A 17,110-nucleotide genomic window follows, 5' to 3' on the forward strand; every position below is an offset into this window, starting at 1 on the left:
TATACTACGTTGTAATCCCTAAAACGTCCCTGTAAAGAAGGTCAGTATAATTATTCCCATATTGCAAATAAAGAGCTGAGACTGTCTTAACTATATGTTGAATTTAGGAACATAAAAATCTGCCTTTATGTTTCAGAGATGAGACCTTTGGTCCATCAAGATCAGTATCGTCTGGCAGAAACTCTCCAGGGTTTCAGACTAGTGTCTCTCCCAGTCCTACCTGGAGATTCCTGATTTATAGTCTTTTAGCCATTACACTGCAGTTCATTGACCAAAGTTTGCCAAGAGTGCAATATTCTATTCTATTTTTCGAAGGATGGATAAAATATTTCTGATTTGACATAAATCCGATGCAGTTTCAGGAACTGGAGTCAGGATTCTAAAAGCATGGATAACTAGGAACCCGGGAACTGTTGTTTCAAGGGTGTAGCTCCATTGGAAGATCTCCTTTCAAGGCCTGTCAGGAGGGGAGAGTGCTCTTGTGCTTGGATCCTGCTTGTCAGTTTCCCATGGGCATCTCATTGGCCACTGGATTAGAGGGCCATTGGCCTGATCCAGCGGGCTCCTCCTATGTTCTTACTCTTTTAAACGTTTAGTGCATTGGGGGCCTGAGAGTCCACACAACCCTCTCAGCATTCCATGTGGCAGAGGAACAGAACTTGAAGAGTTAATGGAGAGGGAAGTCTTAACAGGTATCAGTGGCTCCTGGAACATCCCCTTTCTGTCAAAAACCGTAGGCTTTGTAGCTAGTTTTAAGATGCTTAGGAAACATCCCTCGCAATTCAGAAAGAAGTGAAGTTTGTAATCACAGGCGTTATTTACAAAACATTTCCCTCCAAACCGGTACTTCGTTGGAGGCCTGGCCAATGTGGAATATTTTAAGGTGGGGAAGAGTGAAATGGCTTTCTTTGCTGAGTTCCTTTCAGGAAAGATTAGCTCTTTAATAACAAAGGAGCCTTGAGCTTTCTAGATGCCTCTGAAGCATTTCAGACCTTAATCAGCCAGTCTTTAAATAATGTACCATTTTAGTATGTGTGGGATCATTAAAGTTAGAAAGGGAGGGGGGTAGAGAACTCGTTTTTTGAAATTTTATTTTAAGGTAAGAATTAGCAGAGAACAAAGCAAATGCCTGGATTCTTAAGATGAATGAACTTGTGGTATGAGCCAGGTTTCATGGAATCATAGAATCTTAGAGTTGGAAGGGACCCCCCAGGGTCATCTAGTCCAACCCCCTGTAATGCAGGAATCTCAGCTAAAGCGCCTGTGGCAGATGGCCATCCAACTTCTGTTTAAAAACCTCCAAGGAAGGAGAGTCCACCACTACTTGTAGGAGTCTGTTCCACTGCTGAACAGCTCTTACTGTCAGAAAGTTAGTCGGAATCTTCTTTCTTATAACTTGAAGTCATTGGTTCGAGTCCTACCCTCCAGACCAGGAGAAAACAAGCTTGTTCCGTCTTCTATATTTGGAGATGCCTATCCTATCTCCTCCCAGTCTCCTTTTATCCAGGATAAACATACCCAGCTCCTTCAAGCGCTCCTCATAATGCTTGGTTTCCAGATCCTTGATCATCTTGCTTGCCCTCTTCTGCACATGTTCCAGCTTGTCAACATCCTTCTTAAATTGTGGTGCCCAGAATTGGACACAGTATTCCAAGTGTGGTCTGACTAAGGCAGAATAGAGTGGTAATATTACTTCCTTTGATCTGGACACTATACTTCTGTTGATGCAGCCTAGAATAGCATTAGTTTTTTTTGCTGCTGCATCATACTGCAGACTCATGTTAAGACTCATGTCCACCAAGACACCTAGATCCATTTCACATGTACAGCTAGAAAGCCAGATGTCCCCCATCTTATATTTGTGCATCTGGTTCTTCCTGCCTAAGTGCAGAACCTTACATTTGTCCCTATTGAAATTCATTTTGTTAGCTTGCACCCAGTTCTCCAATCTGTTAAGGTCATTTTGAATACTTATTTTGTCTTCTGGGGCATTAGCTACCCCTCCCAGTTTACTGTCATCTGCAAATTTGATGAACATCCCCTCAATTCCTTCATTCAAGTCATTTATAAAGACATTGAACAACAATGGGCCCAGGACAGAACACTGCAGCACCCCACTCGTCTCTTTTTTCCAGGATGACGGGGAACCAAAACGGGAACTCTTTGGGTTTGTTCAGTCAACCAGCTACCAACCCACCTAACAGTTACCTCGTTTAACCCACATTTTACCAGTTTTCTCGCGAGAATATCATGGGGGACTTCGTCAAAAGCCTTACTTAATCAAGATACACTATGATCACAGCATTTCCCTCATCCACCAAGTTTGTAATTCCATCAAAAAGAAAGAAAGAAAAGAAATCAGATTGGACTGGCATGACGTATTTTTGAGAAACCCATGCTGGGTCTTAGTAACACAGTATCCTTTTCTAAATGCTCACAAGACCGACTGTAGAATTATCTGTTCTTGGACCTTCCCCAGTATCAATGTCAAGCTCACTGGTCGATAGTTACCTGGGTCTTCCTCCCCCCCCCTTTGAAGATGGGGACAACATTTGCCCACCTCCAGTCTGTAGGGACCTCACCTGTTCTCCAAGAATTCTCAAAGATAATAGACAAAGGCTGTGAAATTACACCCGCAAGCTCCTTTAGTACCCTTGGATTCAGCTCATCAGGCCCTGGAGATTTGAATTCATTTAAAGTAGCTAGGTGTTCCCTTACTACCTCTTTTCTTATCTTGGGCTTCAGCTCCCTCCTTACATCATTTATTCTGTTATCACCAGGTTGGGCATCACTTTCCTTTTGGGTGAAGACAGAGGCAAAGTAGGTGTTCCACCTTTTCTCTGTCACCCAATAGCATTTCTCCGTGTTCCCCACGCAGAGGACCTACCACTTGCATGTTCTTCCTCTTACTTCGGACATAGCCGAAGAGAGGTGTTTTTAATTTCTTGATTTTTGAGAGGGGGTAAAATGTTGAAATAACACAAATAAATTCATTAAGGAATTTACCAGGTTTTGACACTCGGGAAACAGCAGTAGTTCACGACAGTCAAAATTTATGTATGAGCTGAGAATTGCCTAACCTTTTGTTGCTGAACTTTATCATAGTTAGGAATTATTGTGCTAGCCTATAGGGGAGGGATTTATTTTTTAAAGACAATCTCTCTCTCCCTCTCTCTCTCTCTCTCTCTCTCCGTATAGAGAGAGCATTGTAGACTTGTACTAGATGAATCCACAGCGTACATTTGAAGCACATGGCTTCCTGCAGAGATCCCTGGGAACTGTAGTTTACCCCTCACTGAGCTACAACTCCCAGCACCATTAGCAAACTGTGGTTCCCAAGATTCACTGTTGTGTGGAGGAGAACGTGTGTTAAATCTGCTTTAAATGTATGATGTGGATATGTCCTTGTAGAGTTATGTCCATCTCTGGAGTGTTTGCATCTTTGCAAACTGCCCCTCCAAGTTATTGTTATCCCTTGCCCTTCTTCCTCCTTCAGCTGACCTGAAGTAGCCTCAGGCCCAAACCACATCTTACATGCCTAGGAGTGCATTGGCAGCCTGGCAGCCTTTCTCCTTGGCTAAGGAAAAGCTGTTTCCATTGGATATGACTGTGGGCAGAGAAGGGGTGATGAAGGGGGACTGTGCCCAGTATTTCCCCATTCCACCCACTGGCTTCCTGGATGCCTTACAGATGTTGCTAGACTGCATCTCCCATCATCCCTGGCCATGTTCCAATCAACATCTGGAAGGCCACAGATTCCCCGCCCTAATTTAAAACCATGTGGAAGAAAAGGCCAAACTGAAGGGCACTTTGACCTGGGGAAAGAGGTTGTGGGCCTTCTTAGTACACTTCTCTGCTCAAAATGACAGCCCCTTCCAAAGCTGTACAGTGGTGCCTCGCTAGGCGAATTTAATTCGTTCCACGGGTCTTTTCTTATAACGAAAAATTTGTCTAGTGAATCCCATAGGAATGCATTGAATTTTTTTTTAATTTTTTTTTTACCCGTAGGAACGCATTAATTGAATTTCAATGCATTCCTATGGGAAACCGCGATTCACTAGATGAATTTTTCATAAAACGGATTCGTCTAGCGAGGCAACCTCCGCTCGAGAAATCCTTTCGTCAAGCGGAAATTTCGTTAAGCAGGGCATTCGTTAAGCGAGGCACCACTGTATTCCTTAAGAGCAACAGCAAACTGTCAGGTTATCAGTGCACACATTTGCATGTTGTGTGTGTCCCCCCCCCCCTTACACACATGAGTTTATCACATGCTGGGGGGAAATTGGAGCTGAAATCAAGCCTCCGTATTTGAAAGCATATACCTCTGGTTACTTACAATGTGATGGCCAAGCAACAGGATGGATATCGCTGCTATGGCCTGCATATGAATTTCCAAGGGGTGTCTTGCTGATCTCTGCTGGAGACAGAATGATGGAATGGATTGATCTTAGATCCAGAAATGCAATTCCTATCCACCACACACACATCTCCCTAGGGTGGGGTGAATCAGCCCTTTCAAGGAATGTTTGTGTGTCTGTTTCTAATGTAAATCCAATATATTTCTCAGTTTGAACTCACATTTCCCCTAAAACCATAGCTGCCAAGTTATCCCTTTTTTTAAAGGGAAATTCCCTTATGCTGAATAGGCTTCCTCATGAGAAAAGGGAAAACTTGGCAGCTATGCTAAAACTCCTCTTGAAATAACTCACGTATTTTATTCATGTGTGCCATTTCTAGAAACACTTCATTCATCCTCCAGGGCCTCATTGGGCTAATTTGCATGCCATGGTAGCCAGGGCTAGGCAATGTGCTGCCCTCCCGATGTTGTGGGCTGCAGCTTGTCTTATGCCAAAGTTGAGGGGAGAGGGGAGGATACAGAAAATGAATCTCTAGTTAAAACTAAGGCTGCAAATTTTCACCATGCGCTTTTGGGAGTATGTCTTACTGCAGTCCTATGCAACAACAATAGTCATTGCTGCAGCTCTGAAATACTGTATAGTTCCCTATTTAATTACAATTCTAACAATGTTTCTCTTTTCCCATCCCTTCTTAGGTAACGGGTATAGTAGGCAGAGCAGATGTCTTGGCCTGCCTACTATTTCTTTTGGCTTTTCTCTCCTATAATAGGTATGACTCTTTTTGTTTTACGGGGTTCTTTTAAAAAAAAAAGTCCCACCTTTTTCTCCCAAGGAGCTTGAAGCAGCTTGTGCACCCCTCCTCATTTAATCCCTACAACAACCCTGTGAGGTAGGTTAGGCTGAGAGGCAGTGACTGGCCCAAGGTCACTTATTGAGCTTCGTGGTTGGGGTTTGGGGAGGAGCAAGCTGGATCTGTTAAGGAGAAAGGGTCAAGCTATCCTGCTGCTTCTCTGCTCTGTATTATCCCCCTCCACTGAGCTGCTTTTTCTTTAATTAAAACAAAGGAAGAGGGTGGGAAGCACCTGCTTTTTCCAGAGATGTTAAATACTGTCCTTGGTTATATGGTACCATTTTGGGGGTGTGGGAAACTGCCCTGGGGAGAGGAAAACCCCATTTAGTGTTTCTTAAGCACTGTGAAGAATGCATAGAGTTCTCACAGGCACACTTCCCTCTTCATTCCAGCTGTGGGGAAAGACCTGTGCAAGCATCCCTTTGCACGTACAGAGCTTTCTGCCTCAGTGAATCTGGGAAGGCCTTTGGGTCACTCAGGCGCCAGATGTGGCCTGGAATTCTAGCAGTGAGAGAGACAGGAATCAGAGCCTGCTCCTTGGAACTGTGCCTACAAATCACGGCACAGACAAAAGTGTGGATGAACTCTCAGCTAGGCTCCTCCTTTCCTTAAATTGTTTCCATTCCAACCAATCATTATAAGAACTGCTATTTAACTTTTTTTAAGAATGGGTTCCCCTTCCCACCCCTCTTCCCTTAGCACCCTTTTTTTCCTTTTGCTCTCTGTCTTTCAGATTGTAATGCCTGCGGTTCTTGGTTCCTCTGATTGTATGCAAGCCACTTTGTGAGCATTTGTGGCTGGGCAGTGGGGCTACACATGCTTTAAACAAGTTAGATAAACAAATTCCACATCGGCATGGAACTGTTGTGTTGAATCACGCCACTCGCCTGAGACCCTTGAGTCTGTGGCTGAATTGGCTACATGATGAAATATCTAATAATCCCACTGAAGTGAAGGGTGTTACATACTCAATAAATGAGTCCTGTAATTACTGCGAATCCTTCACAGAATATCTCTGCTGTAAGCAACGAATCACAATTTGCATGCTCTTAAAACTATTTGTTTGCTAGCACTTAACAACAATGAAGACGAACGGCTTCAGAGTGCTTACTCCCCTTTAAAAGCTTTTTTACTTTTAACATCAAACACAATTGTGGTCAAGTTTCTAAATCTTTCCAGCGTATATAGAGAGAGACTCAGTGTCTTTGATGGGGATTCAGTTACTCTGTTAAAGTCTCAAGCAAAATGTACATCGTCTTAAGAGTTTAGAGAAGCTAAGCTGAAATTGGATGGGGATGAGTTCACTGAACATTTTCACATCCTTTGAAAAGTGTCCCCACTTTCAACAATTCAGACTAGCTTCAAAGGGTCCTTCAGTAATGGTTTCGGTGGGCTCAAAATGTCATTCCAAGACCTTGGCAACTAGGCCAGTCTTCTGTTGGTGGGAGCATTTAGATGTACGTTTGGTTACTCTTTAAAAAACTCTCGAGCACAACAGGTGAGCTATTTGTCTTCATAATTTATAGAAATGAACTGAAATCGGGTGTACATGTGAATGTGGCAAGAAGGCAGGGGGAGGGAGTGCAGGGACATGGGAAGTTGCCTTATACTGAGCCAGACCCTTGGCCCATCTAACTCCATATTGTCTGCACTGACTAGCAGCAACTCTCACATTTCAGGAAGAACATCTATCTCAGTCCTACCTGGAGATGCTTGGGGAGTGAACCTGTGAACTTCTGCATGCAGAGCAGATGCTCTCCTGCTGAGCTGTTGTTCCTTCCCTGACTGGGACTGCAGCTCAGTGGTAGCACCTCTGCTTTGCCCTACCCCCCACCCCGGATTTCCAGATTAGCCCAATGATGTCTCCTGTCTCCTGGAATTGGATTGTGATAGTGGTGGTTCTGTTACCACACTAGGGGTGAAACAGGACCAGGAATGTTTGCATGGTGCCCAAATAACCAGCCAAAGCTCATTCTGTTGCTGCCTTGTGCTGGAAGCATAACAAGCAATAAAACTGCCTCTGTAGCACAATAATAATAATAATAATAATAATAATAATAATAATAATAATAATATAATTTATTATTTATTCCCCGCCTTACAACGGCGGCTTACAACGGAAAAATGAAATAAAATAATAAAACATTAAAAGCCTCCCTAAACAGGGAGATGTCTTCTAAAAATCAGATAGCTGTCTTCTAAAAATGTCTTCTAAAATGTCTTCAGATGTCTTCTAAAAATCTGGTAGCTGTTTTTCTCTTTGACATCTGATGGGAGGGCGTACAAGAAGACAGGTAGTCTTGTCTAGTTGTCTTGACAATGCAGGGAGGAGTTCCTTCACAGTGAAGCAGCCTTGCTTCGTTTACCCTTTGCTGGTGATATTAGGTCACCAAATCCAATTGGCTACATAGCCCTTCGAATTGTGCTGTCATCTCCCTTCCTCACTACGTGATCCCTGATTTTGTCCTTAAACCTTTCCATCTCATTATGTCACCTGTATTGTTCTATCTATTTCCAGTGTTGAGAGGTGAGTGCTGATCTGCATGTAACCAGAGTAGTACCACCCATGTACAAGAAGGGTGGATTAGCAGGTTTGGGAGAATGCCAGGGTCTGCAGAAACACAAAACACTATTAGAAATTCCCTCCCTGCCATGGAAGGGCCGTACCTCAGTGATAGAGCATCTGCAGAATGCCCCAGGTTTAATCCTTGGCATCTCCAAGTGGAGCTGAGAATTTCTCCAGCCTGAAACCCCAGAGAGCCGCTGCTAGTTATTGTAGAAAATACTAAGCTAGATGGACAAATGGCCTGACTTGGTATAAGGCAGCTTCCTATGTTGTTCTTGGGAAATCTCAAGGCAGCCTAATGAAGACTGAGCATATTTGGTGAGTGCAGAATGTTAACTGACTAATGGAGGAGATAAAAGAATGGGAAATGGTGGTGGAGAAAGAATGGAGCAGAATATGCTTGGAATAGGGCGGTTGTGGCTAAAATGCTGAACTGGGACGGTCTACGCTGCAACATTATGTTGATGGTCCCTTTTGATTTTTACTAATAACTTAAACATATAGGGTGGGATTCACCTAACCGGCCCCAGCAGTGGAAGGACTAGCATAATGGGTGTTTCTCCTTATGCTCCCCCCAAAAAATTGGCTCTGGTGGGGTTGGGAGAACCCCCAGAATAGCAGGCGGAGGAGGAGAGGGGGAATTGCTCCATCTGGCAAGCTGCAATGCTTGTGCAAATGAAACAATTGGAAGAGTTTAGTATTAAATCCCACACTCTGTTTCTGATCACCCCTAGATGTTCACATTGCTAACTCCATCCTAAATAGACCACAGAAGTTTCTATAAATGAAATAAGCTGTTGCAAACTCTTATTGTCCTTTGTTCCAGGAAATGTCATTGGAATAAAGTTAGTGGTGGTCAGTTTATATGCTATTCCCGTCAGGAAATGCTTCCACTGGGTGGGGGCTCCCTAAGGAAAGGCTACAGGGACACGCTAGATTTCTGATATGGAATTGAAAAGCTGTCATAGGCCATGAATTTATCTGAATGCAAATAGGGGCATCGTTTTACCCTTAACATCTCTATGATGAAAGCCCCACGGACCTGCCAGTTCGGCATTTGTAGTGACAACCAATTTAGGTTAAGTATAGGAAATGGCAATAAAGATTATACTGGGACGTAGAAATCTACCTTATTAAATCAAGTCAGACAGTTTGTCCCTCTTGCCCAGTATTATCCCCTCTGAACTGGCAGAAACTATTTAGGTTCTCAGACAGAGATATCTCCCAGTACTGGATGCTGTGGATTGAAGCCTTAAACATGGACCCTGATGGCTCTGTTATACCTCCACTGTTCTGAGTACCTCTTGAGAGGGAACTGCAGGTGGAGAGAGTGCTGTTGTGTTCAGGTCCTGATTTGGGGATCTGGTTGGTCACTGCAAGAACAGGCTGCTAAACGAGATGGGCCAGTGGCCTGATGCTGTAGGCTCTTATGTTTTAATGACCTTCCATGGAAAGCATGTGTTCCACCACTGAACTGTGGTGCCCATAGGTGTCCGCAGGGGAGAGGGCAAAAGGGATGTGATCTCCCACTTCCCCTTGATGAACCATACTCTTTGGATCCCCCAAGTTTCTATCACTTGTGGAACATGAGATATGAGGCTAAATACAGTGGTACCTCGGTTTAAGTACAGTGGAACCTCGGTTTATGAACACCTCGGTTTATGAATTTTCGGTTTATGAACGCCGCGGACCCATCTGGAACGGATTAATTCATTTTCCATTACTTTCAATGGGAAAGTTCGCTTCAGTTTATGAACGCTTCAGTTTATGAACAGACTTCCGGAACCAATTACACCCATGCTTCAGTTTATGAACATTTCAGTTTAAGTACTCCGCGGACCTGTCTGGAACAGATTAATCCACTTTCCATTACTTTCAATGGGAAAGTTTGCTTCAGTTTATGAACGCTTCAGTTTAAGTACTCCGCGGACTGTCTGGAACGGATTAATCCACTTTCCATTACTTTCAATGGGAAAGTTCGCTTCAGTTTATGAACGCTTCAGTTTATGAACAGACTTCCAGAACCAATTGTGTTCATAAACCGAGGTACCACTGTACACAATTGGTTCCAGAAGTCTGTACTTAACCTGAAGCGAACTTTCCCATTGAAAGTAATGGAAAGTGGATTAATCCGTTGCAGACGGGTCCGCGGAGTACTCAACCTGAAGCGTACTTAACCCGAAGTATGAGTGTAATTGGTTCCGGAAGTCCGTACTTAACCTGAAGCGTACTTAACCTGAAGCGAACTTTCCCATTGAAAGTAATGGAAAGTGGATTAATCCGTTCCAGATGGGTCCACAGAGTACTTTAACTGAAAGTACTCAAACTGAAGCGTACTTAAACCGAGGTATGACTGTGGCCTTATTCATGTATTCAAATAACATATGTAGTCATACTATGCAGAGGGGCATGGGACTGGACATACAAGCCACACCCCCACTGCTCCTACTGGTTGTACTTTAACTTTAGGTCAGGCGAAGGTGCTCAGTTCCCAAGAATGAATATCCCCCTGCTTCCTTTTTTGGACCAAATACAGTTTGGAAGCTCAAGTGGCCTTAATTGTATGTACCTGTATTCCAACAACAGGAAGGATTGGGCTGGAGAGCAATTCCTAGCTCACATGTACACAACTGTCTGGCACCCAGGTATATCTTGGGTAGGCACCAATTCATGGGGATCCATAGGAATTTTTTTTGAGAGGGGGGCAAAGTAAAACACTGAAAAGGGAAACAGGCTAGTTTCTCATGAAAAATGGGATGGATCGCGCCTGTACAATGGTAGTGGAGAGGGAAATACACGGGCAAATGTAATTACACAATACAGTGCGGTTATTGTGTAGTTGCATTTGCCCAATGTGTGATTGCATTTGCCCATATTCTCCCCACCTATTGTCTGTTGTTGATTGTATGCTCCTTGGGGGGAGAAAGAGATGTGCATGCTGTCTGTGTAACTCTATAAAGAACCATATGTCGTCGCCTCCTTTTTTGCCCATTCTTCTTTTTGCCTTACCGCTCTGCTTATTTAACAGAAGCACGTTGTTGTTTTTCAGCTTTGCTGATGCAGACAGTCTTGTTTATTAACAGTGTACTAGGGAGGGGGTTTTATAACTTAAGGGAATGAAATCTGCTTAATGGACAAATAGGAAGCAAAATGCATTTGCTGTTTTGCTTTTTGAAGTAATTTCTCCCATTTCCATTCTGCCTTGCAGGAGTGTGGATCAGCTTTATGTTGGGGAACATTTCCCCCCCACTGCCTCCCTTTCCTTTTTGCTGCTTAGTTTATTTCTTGGGACCTGTGCAATGCTGGTGAAGGAAACTGGGATCACCGTGTTTGGTGTTTGCCTGGTGTATGATGGCTTCTTGCTTTCTCAAAATAGACCCAGAATGTAAGTAAACATAACTTGCAAGTTTAAGTGTTTTGGCTATATCTATCTTGCATAGAAGCACACAAAATGTACCTGCTCATAAATGCATTCAGTACATGGGTGTCCACAGTGGGGTGACATGGGGCAGTTGCCCCCGCTGGATCAGCCACAATTTCCAGATTCCCAGGTTTCATTTTTTTAAAAAACAGGAAGTTTCTAGTATTTGTAAAACTTGAGATATGAGGCAAGTGCTTCCATCAGTGCAATGGGGCTTCCCCCTTTCTCCCTTTGTGCACTCCCCCCATGTCCCTCCCCAGCTGGTTCTAGGGGATGTCGAGAGAACCCCTAGAACAGGCATCCCCAAACTGCGGCCCTCCAGATGTTTTGGCCTACAACTCCCATGATCCCTGGCTAAGAGGACCAGTGGTCAGGGATGATGGGAATTGTAGTCCAAAACACCTGGAAGGCCAAAGTTTGGGGATGCCTGCCCTAGAACAACACAGGATGGGGGAAGGAAATAGAGAAATGGTTAGTGTTGAACTGGGTCCAAATAAATTTGGGTTCAAATCCCCACTTAACCACACATAGTTACTGAGTCACCTTGGTCAGTCACTGTCTCACTGCCAAACCTACCTCACTAGGTTGTTGTGAGAATAAAGGTTTTGGGTGGGTGGGTGGGAAAACCATTTATGCTGTCCCAAACTACCTGGAGGAAAATATTAGCTAGTTTTCACAGCGTTTCCATTTGGACAGAATCATCCCTAAAAACCTTAGAACTTGGTTATCTGATATGTATTTAGGACTGTTCAGTGAAAATCTTTCTTTCCTTCAACTGCTTTCCTAGATGGGCTCCCTGCATTGACAGATGCTAACTATTGTGTTTTATTGCTTCAATAACATTATATAGCTGCCACATCTGGATTGTAGAGCTTCCAGGAATTAGGCTGTGTGGCCCAGGTGTGGCACAACTTTATATCCGCGCTAACGTTATCCAGCGTGTGTGCTGCAGTTTATAGTGCTCGGTATTTATGTCTATACATCTTCTCTGGCGCTCTTTATTGAGATGGATTTCTCCATCCGAATAAAATAACCTAGTTACACTGATAACAACACTTAAGATCGATAATGGAAACAGCACCAACAGCTGCAACAGGCATCAAGCCATTAGAGCAGCAGCAAATGTACAAGCTACAGCGAATCATAAAGTATATAATTGTATACATACACATTTGTAAATTTATATTAAAGTGAATTAAAGTTTTTTTTTTTTAAAAAAAAAGCTGGGTTGTGGTCAGCTAAGCTCCACTCAGACCCACTGGAATTAATGGACACTCGTTAGTAGCACTGACATTGAACACAAGCCTGTTTCATAGAACTGCCAATTATTTATCCCAGGTGTGGGGAATGTTCATGTATTTGATGCCTTTCTGCGATTCATTTTCAGCCATAGAGAATGACGCAGAGGAGCACTCTTGTCATGCCGTCTGAGAAATGATATTGGGTGTGGGATCATTCTAACACCGCTTTTCACACAGGTGGAACAAAATTAATGCTGTAGGTGGCTCCCTCTCGGTGTACATGGAAACCTCCAGGTTAATAAAAAGCTTCAATTCCTCTCTCAATTAGGAAAAACGGAGGGGTGCACCAGAAGATTCCTCGGCCTCCTTCAGCTTCCCTACACGCTTCATTGCAATTTCCGTCATCCAACAGGGAAAACGGGAAGCACCGCGTGGCTCACAAGGGGACATGGAACTCCTGCCATCCGGCATCGCCTGAAGAACAGCAGCACAACGGCCTTTCTGTCTTGAGCAAAGTTGTGAGGGCTGTGCTAAGGTACTACAGTATATTCAAACAAATGTTTGGAACTTGGAAATGCACCCAGCTGCTTTGATCAGAATAGCAGGTGAACATAGGCTTGTGTGAACCTTCCCCATACCATGCCCTTTGTTCATTTGGCCCAGTCTTCGGCAGCCTGATGTTGGTGGACTCCCAACTCTCCTCATCCCCAGGCAGCATGGCTCAATGGTTTGGGGAGGGATGAATCTTTTCAACTATGCTTTCTCTCTGTTTCCCATTTTTCCAGTCTTAAGTTTAGCTCTCCTCACTTTTGCACCAGTTTACAGTTTTGTTTAAAAGTCCGAATAAAAATTCATATACATTTTCTTGTGCATTTAATCTAAAATACACATTTTTGTATAGCATTTTGCCAAACACACACATTTTTGCAAGCAATATAATGCGTTTTTGTACGTCATTTTCACCAATGTAGGAAATTTTGTGTGCGATTACCCCTAATAATATGCTTTTTGTGCACATTTATTGTTCTCGAAACTGCAATGCAAAATTTGAAGAGGTGCTAATTTTGAAGAGGAGCTTCATTTTGGTTTGTGTGTTGGTTTGAGAAGTGCCAATTAGATTTGCATTAAAATGTGAGCCAGACTGATTTATCCCCCATGGTTAATCAGGGATGAAGGAAGTCTCAAGGGTGCCTGGTTGGAGAAACCTGCTCTTAGGTCATTCAGGTCTATTCTGACTGGCAGTGGCTGTCTAGGGTCATAGGCAGAGGTCTCTCCCATTGCCTCCTACCTAAGCCTTGGTACCTGGAGATGCCAGGCAAGGGTTCTACCACTGAATTGTGGCTCTCCTACACAGCATAACTTCGTTTCCTTTCTCCCCTCTGTTTTGCAGGGGAGCCAACATGTCCCAGTGCAGTTTCACCAGCATACCTGGTTTTCAAGTGAATGTGGTATTCTGGGTGAGGACCATTTAGCAGGTTGCGCTTTAAGGGTAGCGCAACTGGTTCAGCCGCACTGGGTGCCGTGCTGCAGGGGGCGCCACAACAATGCTGTGGAGCCCAGAGGCCAGGGGCTGCCAAATTTTAGAGTTGCATAGGGTGCCTCTGAAATTTGAGAGCCCAAAGACTGCCACTGCACCTAGGGTCCTATCCTGCAAAGATGAGTAAAGCAACTTCCCCTAGGTTGTGTCACTAAATGGCAACTTTCAAATGCGAACAGGATATAGGGACTTTGTGTCACTTCTGTTTTTCTTAGCTCTCTGGGTGGAGCACAGCGTCCTTCTACTAAGGATTTATGTGTATTGCTTGCTAAGTTTCCTTACCCATCTGCTGGTAATTAAGTTGTGAATAAGTCTTATTAGCCATTATCCCTTTTTAATCCCTCCTTAATAGGGCACAGTGCTGTTAATTGGATATGCTTGTTTCCTGGTGTTGCGTTTCATTTGCCAGGTGATCTTTTCCTTGAAATGCTGGACTTGTTGATTAGGGTAGTGGCTACTGTAGTATAACTATGGGGCCAAACCATGTGTGGGGAGTTTGGCTCAGCAGTCATAGCAAAATAAAGCAAGGGTTTGTGCCACAAGTGCACAGCCAGGCAGACACTTTTTCAATCCGGAACTTGGCACCTATGGGCTTGTCTAAACAAAAATGTTTTTAGCAGGCCCCGAAAAGAATACAGTGAAGGCGTCTGCCTTATATCAATAGGCAGGGAGTTCCAAAGTGTTGATGGCACCACAATAATAGGTTGGTTTATTACAGGTATTATGTGGCACCTGTAACAGTGCCAGTTGTGCAGGATAAATCCCATCAGGAACTCCAGGCTTTGCCTAGCACGAGATTCTGTGTTCTGCTATGCAAGGGAGTATGGTTAGGTTGTTAATATCTACTTAGCACTTTAATGAAGGCTTTTAAACTTGGTTGAGCACCTTTTTGAAACATTTCCCTTTATAAAAAATAAAGGAAAACTATTCACCACCCTTTGAAAGACTGACAGCTTTATGGAGGACTGCTCATAGTTAAATGTTGTATGGGAGCATGGTTTTCTAAGGAGAACTAAAATGGAGAGCCTGGTAGGTTTAACTACCATTTTGTGATTTTACAAATCTCGCCTGTTCATTCCTCCAATTATCCATGTAGTTAAGTTCTGCAAAGCCATGGTGAGTGCACTTGATCTCCTCAACGTTTAATTTAACACGAAGCTAATAACCTGTTCTCATCTTTTCTGTCTTGTAAGAAGTTAAGTTATATCTGTTTATTACAAGAGGGAGTTTGGGTTATGTGCAACTATGGAAGAGAGATGAAATTATCAAACTTGGAAAAATACTTTATTATGATCAAAACATCAAATAAAAACAATGAGTGAATCAAAGATGGTTCAGATATTTGCAGTATCTCCATGTCAAATGGATTGCTTACTCAGATGTTAAAAATAACAGCTTGTTACTTGCAAGGCCCTAAAGTAAACTTGCAAATAAATCTACCAAAATTAGTAGTCCATAAAAAAAATTATAACTCACCTGCTCTCACATACCTGTGTTAGTCATTTAAAGGAGAAAACCCACCTTGGCGTTTGAAAACCTCCCCCTTCATAGTCACCTGGAGCCTTTCTTGCCAAGTGAATTTACAAACTTCTGCTAATGAGATATGTGGTGGGTTTTTTTTGTGTGCCTGTAATGTTTAATTTTTTAATCTATTAGACTGCTTTCATTGTAATCTTTACAGAGAAGCAGCATTCAGATACAGTGAATGTAATTATTGGCAAATCCTTTAATGAGCTAAAAAGATATCTCTGATTAATTGGGCAGCAGATTAAAAATAAACTAACATAATATCTTATTAAAACTGTAGATTTTAAAGAGCTATATTAAGAAAGGCACTTAATCTTCTTTTTCTCTCATACACATTGTCTCTCCCCTTGCACCCCCCCCCCTCAGCCCACACACAAAAGAATAATGCCTTTTCTGAGATGGTGCCTGAAACAAAACATGTATACGTGACCTAAAAGCAAATTATACTTCTTGCTTCAAGTCTAGCTGTTCCCAGGCTTTCTTCAAAGTGCTGTTCGTTATTTTGAAAGCTTTTAAAGTGGTTTAAGACCAAGATACCTAAAGAACAGTCCCACCCCAGATAGGAATCTGCTTGTCAGCTAAGTTAGGGGTGAGTAACCTGGAGAGCCTGACACCCTTTCATGTGTGTAGGAAGGAGAAAAACGGAGAAAGGGGGTGACGGAGATAAAGGGATAAATAGGTACCGCTGCGGGCGGAAAGGTAAACGGCGTTTCCATGCGCTCTGGCACTCGTCAAGGTGTTCCATTGCTCCAGAAGCGGTTTAGCCATGCTGGCCACATGACCTGGAAAAGTTGTCTGTGGACAAACGCCGGCTTCCTCGGCCTGAAAGCAGAGTGCTGCACCCCATAGTCGAATTTGACTGGACTTAACCATCCAGGGGTCCTGTACCTTTACCTGTGTTGGAAGCAGCTTTCTACAGGGTTTGTCCATTGGTCCATCTCACTCAGTACTGTCCGTCTTGACAGCTTTTCTGGGAAGATGCCAGGGATTGAACCTAGGATTTTCTGCTTGCAAAGCATTTGCTCTCCCATTGAAACCCAGCCCTTTTCCATGGCATGCTGTGTTTGTTTTTTAGAAGAGAATCTAATGCTGTTCAGGGATTGTTGTGTCACCTGGGGCAGAAAGTGTTTCATTGTTTCCTAGATTTTATTTTATTTGGTGGGGATATCTCTTCCTCCCCCACCCCCAATCTCAATCCTCCCAAAAGAACGGGCAATTTATCTTGAAAAATTCTGGCTTACGTTAACATCATTGGATTCTTTCCTTGTTATAAAGTGCAGATTTATAGCAGGGAGTGGCTATTTTTATTTTAACGTAACCAGCAGACTGCATAATAAGCCTTGCTGATCTATGAGGAGAGGGTTTTTACAAGCTCCGGTCAGGAAGTTAAATGTTGGAGGGCTATAAGACAGCTGTCTCTATTTCATCGTTATTCACTGCATTTGCAATTCAGCTGCGATTGATGGATGCTGTGTGCGCTCCCAAGGTCAATAGGACCAGATTGTTTACACTGGAATTTTTTGTATGGGTGCCAACACACACACACAAGATGCTCTGATTCTTGCTCCTCTACGAATACCAGCCCCAGCCCAGAAAAAAAAAGCAGGAGA

The 17,110-nt window shown here is 43.3% G+C and overlaps 1 protein-coding gene across 2 annotated transcripts in view; it reads left to right on the forward strand.

The window, feature by feature from the left end:
• The window catches only part of TMTC1 (transmembrane O-mannosyltransferase targeting cadherins 1), a 159,376-nt gene that overhangs the window by 15,901 nt on the left and 126,365 nt on the right, over positions 1-17,110 (forward strand). For both annotated transcript variants that reach the window (XM_060279968.1, XM_035126789.2), the window contains exons 3-5: positions 5,054-5,127; positions 10,983-11,159; positions 12,765-12,971. In XM_060279968.1, coding sequence (XP_060135951.1) covers positions 5,054-5,127; positions 10,983-11,159; positions 12,765-12,971 — 458 coding nt within the window. The remainder of the gene's footprint in view (positions 1-5,053; positions 5,128-10,982; positions 11,160-12,764; positions 12,972-17,110) is intronic.

The sequence above is a fragment of the Zootoca vivipara genome, chromosome 10 (genome assembly GCF_963506605.1).
Source record: "Zootoca vivipara chromosome 10, rZooViv1.1, whole genome shotgun sequence".
NCBI classification, from domain to species: domain Eukaryota; kingdom Metazoa; phylum Chordata; class Lepidosauria; order Squamata; family Lacertidae; genus Zootoca; species Zootoca vivipara.